The sequence below is a fragment of the Malurus melanocephalus genome, unplaced genomic scaffold (assembly GCF_030028575.1).
Source record: "Malurus melanocephalus ecotype Western Australia unplaced genomic scaffold, MMel_1.1 scaffold_398, whole genome shotgun sequence".
NCBI lineage: Eukaryota > Metazoa > Chordata > Aves > Passeriformes > Maluridae > Malurus > Malurus melanocephalus.
In genome coordinates, this window is record NW_026623630.1 from 73,577 (window position 1) to 82,758 (window position 9,182).

At 41.9% G+C, this 9,182-nt stretch overlaps 1 protein-coding gene across 1 annotated transcript in view; it reads right to left on the reverse strand.

The window, feature by feature from the left end:
• Nucleotides 1-1,714: 1,714 nt before the first annotated feature.
• Nucleotides 1,715-9,182, reverse strand: part of CNTN3 (contactin 3) — an 89,736-nt gene continuing 82,268 nt past the window's right edge. Inside the window, exons 16-21 of the mRNA XM_057379264.1 lie at nucleotides 7,758-7,992; nucleotides 7,513-7,628; nucleotides 6,676-6,862; nucleotides 3,489-3,601; nucleotides 2,371-2,539; nucleotides 1,715-1,848 (exon numbers count right to left, since the gene is read on the reverse strand). Of these exons, the coding sequence (XP_057235247.1) occupies nucleotides 1,748-1,848; nucleotides 2,371-2,539; nucleotides 3,489-3,601; nucleotides 6,676-6,862; nucleotides 7,513-7,628; nucleotides 7,758-7,992 (921 nt within the window). The 3' untranslated portion in view covers nucleotides 1,715-1,747. The remainder of the gene's footprint in view (nucleotides 1,849-2,370; nucleotides 2,540-3,488; nucleotides 3,602-6,675; nucleotides 6,863-7,512; nucleotides 7,629-7,757; nucleotides 7,993-9,182) is intronic.

Consider the following 9,182-nt stretch of genomic DNA (forward strand, 5'->3'; position numbering starts at 1 on the left):
AAGTTTAAGGATAAATTTCAACCTTTTCAATATGAAACAAGGTACTGGGTACGTATCTCATGGAGATATAGAGCTAGAAATCAAATAATAATACAAATGGGCAGTACAGGAACCTGGACTAGAATTTTGTGAAACAAGAGCCACCTTTTGTTGCATGAAAATATAACGATACACTCACTAGGAACAGCTGTATTTTTATGTCCCACCCACCCCCCTGTTTGCAAGTGTCTGAAAACAACACTGGTCAGCCACATGGAAAAGCAACTAAAAGTCATTTGTAGCTGTCTATGTACAGTATTTACAGCTCTTGCTTACCTCAACAGCACTTTGGCCCATCTGCAGCTCATCRGCTCATTTGCCAGCTCAATGCATATCAAGGTATTTTTTTCTACAGTGCTACCCTAATTTGATTAATCCTGGTTCTCCCTTTGTAGTTCTGTGTTGGAACAATCCTGTGAAATTAAAAAACCCCAGTGTTTACGAGGATGTGCTCTATGTCATGTGAACAACTGCTGGAACGGGGATGTTGTCACCTCTCTAAAGGTGTCTAAAAGGCAGAATTGACTAAAATCACAACTCTAGATGGACCAGGGTTAATGTATCTTTAATTTTCTGCTAAAGACAGAATGGGTTTCTCTAGAACACCAAGCCTGAAGTGCTGTTATATAATTTTTATTATATCCTATAGTATTGCCATGAACTCCCTGGAATCATGTGATGGGGTTGGGGGCAGCTGAGAGCCAGAGCAGATGGAACAGTTCTGAACTGCTTAAAGATGAGCAGGAATGGGAGGTCAGGGTGTAACTCTGAGTTTTGGGTGTTTCAGGGCAGATAAATGAGGAATTTGGGGCTGCAGATGTGGGAGCACCACGTCCCAGGGCAGGGAAGGGGTGGCTGTCCCTCTGGGTAAGGCCATGGTGCCACTGCATTTCAAAAATGCACTTCATTATGAAACATAAATGAAAATGGCAATGGAAATGGAAAAAAAAAAATGGAAAACAAATGCAAACAAAAAATGAAACACTGGCAGGAGAGAAATGAAACCATCCTGAAGGTGGGAGGGTTTGGTGATGAATGAAGATCCTGGTTGGGAAATGTAAGGTGGGGAATGTGAGGAAATGAACTTTCACTGGTGAAGGTGGGGTGTGGAAAGGTGCAGGAACATCCACAGAAGGTTCCTGGGAACAGAGCTGGGAGATCATCCCAGGAGAGCAGTGGGGGCAGAACCAACCCCAGCCCGAGCCCTTTTCTGGCTCCCAACCGGGATCTCCTGCTCCATCCAGAGTCACTCCCAGGGCAGCAGGAAAATCCCCCAAACCTCCAGGGTTATGGCAGAGCAGAGCAGCCACCTGGGGTTGTGTCACCCTCTGTTAGACAACAGCCACATCTCTGATTTCCTCTTTTCTGTGTCAATGTAACGATGCAGAACAGACCCAGAACAATTCCTTTCTCGCTGAACCAAGCTCTTGACCTTGTGGTGCAATCCCTCCCCCGCTCCCTTACGCTGTGTCTGAAGYATGGAACATGTAAACTCCTTTGGTTCAAGTATTAAGGCATTTTAGATTCCTTTTTCAAGGATTTGCTAAACTTTACACGGTATTTTTACTTCAACTTACAGTGAAATATAAAGGATTTAAAAACACGTCAGGATAGAAGAAAAAAACATGCATTAACCACTGCAGTTTTTTTTTTAAAAAAGCACTTTAGTAACCAATTCTTTTTTTTCCCAGCAAATGCCAATATATCATCACAACACTGAATTAAGGGTCAAGGAAAATATTGTTGCTAGGAAGCTGGAGACACTGGAGATACTCAAGACTGATGGACCAGAACCTCTTGCATCCATACCTGTGACAAAGGAAAAAGGTCAGGATTAAACAAAAGCACGAGCATGGACTGTGCCACATTATTACTGTTTCCAGATGATAAGTCAAAATTGTAATTTAAAAAAAAAAACTCTAAGCATGAGAGTTTTACAAAAATACAGGAAATATTTAAAAGCTGCAGAAATGCCTTGCAAAATGCTGTGACTATGAATGGTTTTAGTGCTCTTTGGGCAAAGGTTGGACTCAACGATCTTGAAGATCTTTTCCAACCTTAATGAATCCGTGTTTCTGTGAATCTGCTTTCAAGGTAGTAATTCTTTTTAAAAAGAAGGAAAAGTTTAAAAAGTAACATTTTTAATACTGATTTCCATGGTAATTTACCAGTTCAATAGAATGGATTTTGCCATGCATACGGGCATGAAGCCTTTTAATTGCTTTCCTTTCCTTATTACACTCCATCGTGGAAGCATTAATTTCATTTTTTTTTCCCCACCAATAAAGGAAGCAAAGGCAAGCTGGGATGAAGGAAAACATTTCAACCTACTGGCTAGTCTGGGAATGAGGATCTGCTCGCTGCTGCTGCCATCTCCCCCCTCGGTGGTGGCTCGGACTTCGATCAAATAATCGTCCTTGAGCTGCAGCCACAGCTCGGCCGTGGTGCTGTCTGTGGTCAGCTCGCTCACCCTGCTCTGGCTGCTGGTTCTGTACAGCACCTGCGACACAGGACACCCTCAGCACCCATTTCTGTCTCWTACAAACAAGGTTTCAGCTTTTAAAAGTGATGGGATGGGAGAAAAGGTTTCGTTTTTGGTTAATGTTCTAGGGCGGAATAACATTTAAAGGAAGGAGGGGACATCAAGGCCTTTTATTTTAGATTTAATTCAAAATGGCACAATGTAGAATGATAATATATATTTATTATAATAATATAAAATAATGGGTGATGGGATACTAGAACAAGCAGTAAACATTTATTTCTTGCCAATASAACTCAGTGGGCAGTCAGATTTTAGGCTAAATCTTTTATTCAGGAATGCATCATGTGGGATCCAGCTGTACAGGGCTTATCAGGAACATCCTCAGCTGTTCTTTTACACCCATTTATATGACATTTTTAAACACTTMTCCATTTGTGTGCTGATCAGATTTAGAGCAGTGTCATTTCTATCAGGGAAATGAGCATGGCCCACAGCAGGCAAGGGGAGAAAGGGTTTAAAAATACCAGTTTAAAATATGTGTGGTAATATATAACAGATACACCTGGCCAGCAATGGAAACTACATCCATCAGGTTAAATTTTGGATTATTTGTGGGTTTTTTCTAAGTTTTATGCATTTGGGTGAGTGTTATTTAAACTAAATTTAAAAATTCCAACTATTTAAACTAAATTTCAACATTTAAAATACGTGTTATGGATGTAATGAGTGTTAAAATGTTTTAAGATCCAGGTGTAGGTGGGATCCCAAGAGCTGAGCAATGCCAGTACAGGAGRAAGAGGAATTTGTGGATTTATGGTGAGACATTGTTAGGACATGATTTAAAATCCCTAAAAAGGAGACCCCACTGAAATTTGATTTAGGGGTGGTTTTGTGCATCCTCTGAGCATGCAAACAGACAAGGAAACACCAGCTCTGGATTGTTGCCAGCTCTGTCCCCACTGACCTTGTAGCCCGTGACCTCGGACTCGTTGTCCATGGCTCTGACCTCCTCCCAGCTCAGGATGACTCTGGAGTCAGTGACATTCCACACCACGTTTCCTGGAGGTTGGCTGGGCGCTTCAAACACACAAAAAAACCAGCGTGATTTTAATTTAATTGGCATTAATGATTTCCTCCCCAGCTCAGCTCATTACATCGCGGATGCAATGCGACTCCAGCATTGGCTCCTCGTTTGTGCACGTCATGGTTCAGAAGCTGAACTTGAAAAAAAGAAGGAAAGGAAAGGACAGAATGGCACATAAATGTTGTTCCTGAAGCTGAAATATCTGTTAATCATCCATTCAATACAGCCACATAGAAGCATGTATTTTGGGGCATGGATGATTAATTGCAACAAACTCCAACGATGGGAATAGAAAATTTCTTCTACTACAGTACCAAGAATAAGAAAATTCTTCACAATTGATCATTTAACAAATTTGCTCAGTGAATATTCAAATTTACTCACTATGTTGATTTACTTTAAGATGTYTGTTATGTAAAATATTTGAAGGTTTTTTCCTGCTAGTTCTTCTAACTCCATTTGTGGTTCGGAACTGAGCCTGTGCCACGCCTGGGGCTGAGCTGGCACAAAAATTGGCTTTGGCCACGGAAATCTGCTGGGATTTTTTTGTTCATTAGCAGCCCAASCCTGTCATTTCCAGTTGCTGCACTCTTTGGGCTCTGCCCTTTCATGTTCCTTGGAGCTGCCAAGCTTTCAGGGAAGTACAAACCTCTTACAATCCTTCAGGTTGGTTTCCCAGCAAATGGGTCATGCAGTGACACAATCAATGATTAAAATCTCTTCTAAATGTGTTAAGGAAAACAATTTACTGTTGCTGTCACCTAGTGGAGGCAGCTGCTGCTTAGGTGGACTGAGCTGTGCTTTGATACTGGAGGTTTTCCAGCACTGAGCACCGATAATGGTTTTGCACATTATCCATGTCCTTATAGGTTTTCTCCTCTTTTTTCCCCCTCCTCTTTTCCATTATTTCACAGAGGTGTAAGCTCCCTGCCTTCTTTCCATAAGCAGTCATCTCATAAACCACCTGAATATGCTTTAAAAAAAAAAGGAAAAAAAAGTAACAGTGAGACTTAAAAAAATTGCTCTGAAGTCAACCACCCACAGCTATTTTTTTTTTTGCGCTATTTGTCTTGTTCTGTGTACTGAGGAAGCTTTAACCTGATGTTCTAATAAAAAACACTTCTTGTAAATGTAAGAGGAGATTGTTTCACTCCCGAGAATGAAGTGTTACAGCATCTATGAGTAGTTTTCACACTGAGATATTAAAGCTGGATTTCAAAAGCAATGAGTCAGCCTTGAAACCCACAACAAAAATATTAAGATGACATGCGGAAAAAAAAGAAGAGTAATTATGTATAAAATCGGTGAGCCTCTGTCTGTGGGATTCAGAAAGCTCCACTCTGCTGCAGACACCAAAATCTCCAGCAATCATCAGTGCTCAGAGCTGCAGAGCTTCATTTGTGGCAGGTCCTGATCCTCCAAAGAGCTGCAGGGACTCCTCAGGTGCTCAGAGCTGCTCTCACAATTGGGAGCTGATGGACAGAAATTTGGGTTTATTTTARGACTTTCTAAATATGAAATAATCGTAACTTAGGCAAGTCTTCCACCTGCCATTTTGCATAGCAATATTGAAATCTCCACTTGTTATTCTGGGCTCTAAGCGTGCATATTTCAAATATAAAAGAAAAGATATTTTAATTGTCAAAGACTCTATTTCAATTCTGAAATATSCTGTCAAGAGAACTGAACTATTTGTGTTTCTTGATATGGCAAGAGTTTCTGTGATATACCTGGCAGGTCCTGTGGGGGACTGTAAATCTTTCACAGTGAAAACCATACCAAGCACAACTATTCAAATTAAAAGAAAAATTGGGATTGATTAAAAATCACGCATTTGAATGAAAAATCAGTTTCTACTGCAATAGCACAGAGAATTATTTCTCTTAGCAATTCGACTAATTTATCAAAATATTGAGAATGACATTGCASTCTACTGCAATGGTTTTCCTCTCCTCATTCACCAAAAAGATCCATAGACATAATGCCATTAATTTTTCTTTTTAATTATTCCAAATAGCAGTGACCTTGAGCCTGTTCACACCAGTGGGATCAGGGGCTTGTCCCGTTCTCAGTCACACACCCCAAAGGAGGGGGACCCTAAAAAAATATCTGAAAATCCCTGAGGTGACCCTGGTGGCTGCCACCACCTCCAGTGAGCACCCACAAAGATGATTAATTAGAAAAAAACCACCACTTTTCACAGGTCCTGTCCAAGCTGCAGGCAGAGAATTCCTTCACATCAGCCAGTTCATGGYAATTGTGCATTTAATATATTTAAACTCTGGGTTGGTTTAGTCCTCAGTGACAGACTGACACTCATTTTTGCATATAATAATTTCTGATAAACTCGCTTATTTCATAATATTAATGATACAACTCCTCCTGCTCGAGGGACGTTAATGACTATTGCAGGGAATTTGACCTTTCAGACAGATTTAATTGTGTGTTCTTGTGCCTCTGACAGAAACACTTCAAGACTGATGACCCYGATTCTGAGTTGTATTACAGCGGACGAGCACACTAAAAATATTTCCACTTSCAGAAAAATTAGTGCAGCCCCTGACAATCTGTTCCCCAGCTTAATTTCGCCTCTGCAGCAGCAGAGTGGCCTCTCGTGCAATTTGTTCAAGGGGAAGCAGTGGACATGAAGGATTGCTTTGCATGAGCTGCATGAGGTTCATTGCATTTCAAAAGCCATGCCCTGGAGAACTTATAAATATGTTAGAGAACACTGAAAAATTCAACAAGTCTCTCCTTTTTTTTTTTTCATTCCCCTTCTAAATAACAGGGATTTTTCTTTTCAATTTCTTCCAGTCTTTAGCAGCACAATAAAGGTTCCGTGCAGGAATTACAGATTTTCCTCGGGCTCCCCTGCAATAGTTGGGTTTTTCTCATTCTGCTGAAGAGGAGGGTGGAAGCTCCGTGCTTGATTTGTGGAAATGGATATTTGGGATCCATTTGGATAATAAATGGAAATTTGGGTCACTTCTACTGTGATTCCCAGAAATACCACTGTTTTAATTCCCCCTCCAAGTGCCACCACACCCCTCCAAGCTGAGATACTCACGTGGCTTTTTGGTGGTGGCATTGACGGTGGCACTGAAGGGCCCTGCCCCAGCGCTGTTGTAGGCACGGACAGCTGTGTAATAAACCAAGTTGCTCCTCAGCCCYGTGATTTTTATTGATGTTTCATTCCCCGCAGCTTTGACTCTGTTTGAAGATTCTTCTTTTTGACCATTATTCCAGTACCTAACCTAGGAGATAAAAAACCAAAACCGTTTAAATCTTGCATGGAATGGTTCACCCACAGTGTTGTACTCGACTCTTTAAAGTGCTTTTTTTTTTTTTTTTTCCCTTAGCTGAAAAAGGTAGAAATACATTAAAGTTTCAGAAATATGTTTACTCTGCAAAAATAAAATATTCTTATCCATCTGCTTCTCACGCTTGMTGCTCTTTTTGGTGTGACTGTAGGAAAAAGGCAATTGAAATATTAGATCTTGCTTGAACCAAAGAATGACAAGAGGAAAAAACCATCACTTCATTAAAAAGGAAACAAGGTAAGCTCAGAAAAATGTACCTTATTAAAAAGTTTCCTTGAAAGTGAATGCAATTCTGAAAAAGTGTCAGTTTGGAGTTATGTCGGACACATGACTATCTAGAAGCACAAGAAGCAAAACACAACTTCATTCTTTGGGGGCTTTTTCCTAAGATGGAAAAAATTATCCTTCTGGGTGTGGGTGGGGCAGGAAGAGCAAGGTTTGGGGTCAGTCTGTGAGTCTGTCCTGCAGCCTGCAAAACCCTCCTTTACGAAGAGGAGCGGATTTTATGCAAAAAATAGGGTTTAAATATTTTCAATTGTATTTTAAATATTTTTATTTAAATATTTTTACTTGAACAGACTCACCTCATAGCCCAGCAACCTGCCATTGCTCATCTTCCAGGGGATGGSTGCCCAGGACACCTCGATGGCCGAGGAGGACAGGCTGGTGGCCGTCACTGCCGAGGGGGCTGAGCTGGGCTCTGCGATGGGAAATCAAACAGGGACAGGTGACTGTGGGCACAAACCTTGTCCTTATCCTAAAGATCCTCATTTCCCCAAGCTGCTGCTGCGTTCCCAGTGGAGCAGCCCACGGGTTGGCTCAGCTGTACCTTCCTCAGCTGAGAACACGGTGCTGATGGCGCTGAAGGGCCCCTCTCCCTTGTTGTTGTAAACCCCRACCTTGACCTCGTAGGGTGAGAAGGGCAGGATGCTCTCGTTCCTGAAGACATATCTGGGGGTGTCTGGGGAGGTCACCACGGTCTGGATCCACGTGCTGGTGCCCGAGGGACGGAACGCCACCACGTAGCCAAAACCTTCCCCGTTCTGCAGCTCCTCGGGGACGGGCTGGGGTAAGGAAAACACAGAGAGAGCTGTGAGGGCATTGGGGTGCGGGAAAAAGTGGCCCCACAAGCCCTGATTCTGAACTCAGCCAATTATTGTGTATGGCTGAGGCCTGGGAAAAGAAAGGGATGTTAACAGCCTGCATGGAGGAGGAATACTGCTTCCTTGAGAAAAGCAGATTGGAATGTAGAATTGATAACGCAGGTAGCTGGAAATTATAAACATTACTAATACTKTAGCTTTTGCAAACTCACCAATTATGCTCTGATTACTAATTAAACAGCTGTCTCTTAACCAATGTATGTTTGACACAAATGTATACTCTGGTTGCTAAAGTGGATAAAAGAGGCTCGTCCCACAATAAAGTCCTTCTTTCTCTCTGTTTTTTTCACCCACTTTTGTATGTTTTTGTATCTATTCTTTTTTGTCRCTGTTTGGCCAGCAGTGACACATTGGGGTGTGGGGCACGAGGGAAGGGCTGGCACTTCCCCTGGCACTGCCCCTGGCATCAGCCCTTGGTCAATGGACTCTGTCCAGCACAGCAAAATGTGCTCCCTTCAAACTATTTTAAGGTTTGCATCTCAACAAGAGAACAACTTTCAGGTGTAATTTTTGTTTTCCACTAAGTATTCTGCCTCGAGACACTCTTCAGTAAATGCAACTTTTCTTTCATCAATCCACAGTTCATAAAAAATGAATAATTGCTTGGTCAGCTCTTATGGAGTCCAATACCACCTTCACAGAGTGGCTTAAACCTTGCTCTGATGTGATGATGATTAGATAACCACAGAGCAGTCAGTGCTAGGAACAGAATATTAACAGTYCTCTGAATCATTAAAAAGGGATATAAATGTAAGGTAGCAGGAGATTGTATTGGTTGGCACATGCATCCTGAGTTAATGGGGGAAAGCAAGAGCTGCCCATTTGCATTGCAAAGCCCAATTTTTTGGCTTTTAACCTTCCCTTTCCTCTCTCCCCACTCTCCTGTCCCCTTTTTAGCATTAACATTTGTTTGAGAACAGAAGTAATCCCAGCCAAAGGCACTGAATTCCCTGTGGAATTCCATCCAGGGACACAGGACAGGGAGGGAGGGAAGGCAAATGTGCAGGGCTCAGGTCACACATGGCACAGAGGAGAAGCTGCTGCAGCTGGGGAAATTCAGAGAAAGAAGAAAAGAAAAAACAGAAAAGAAA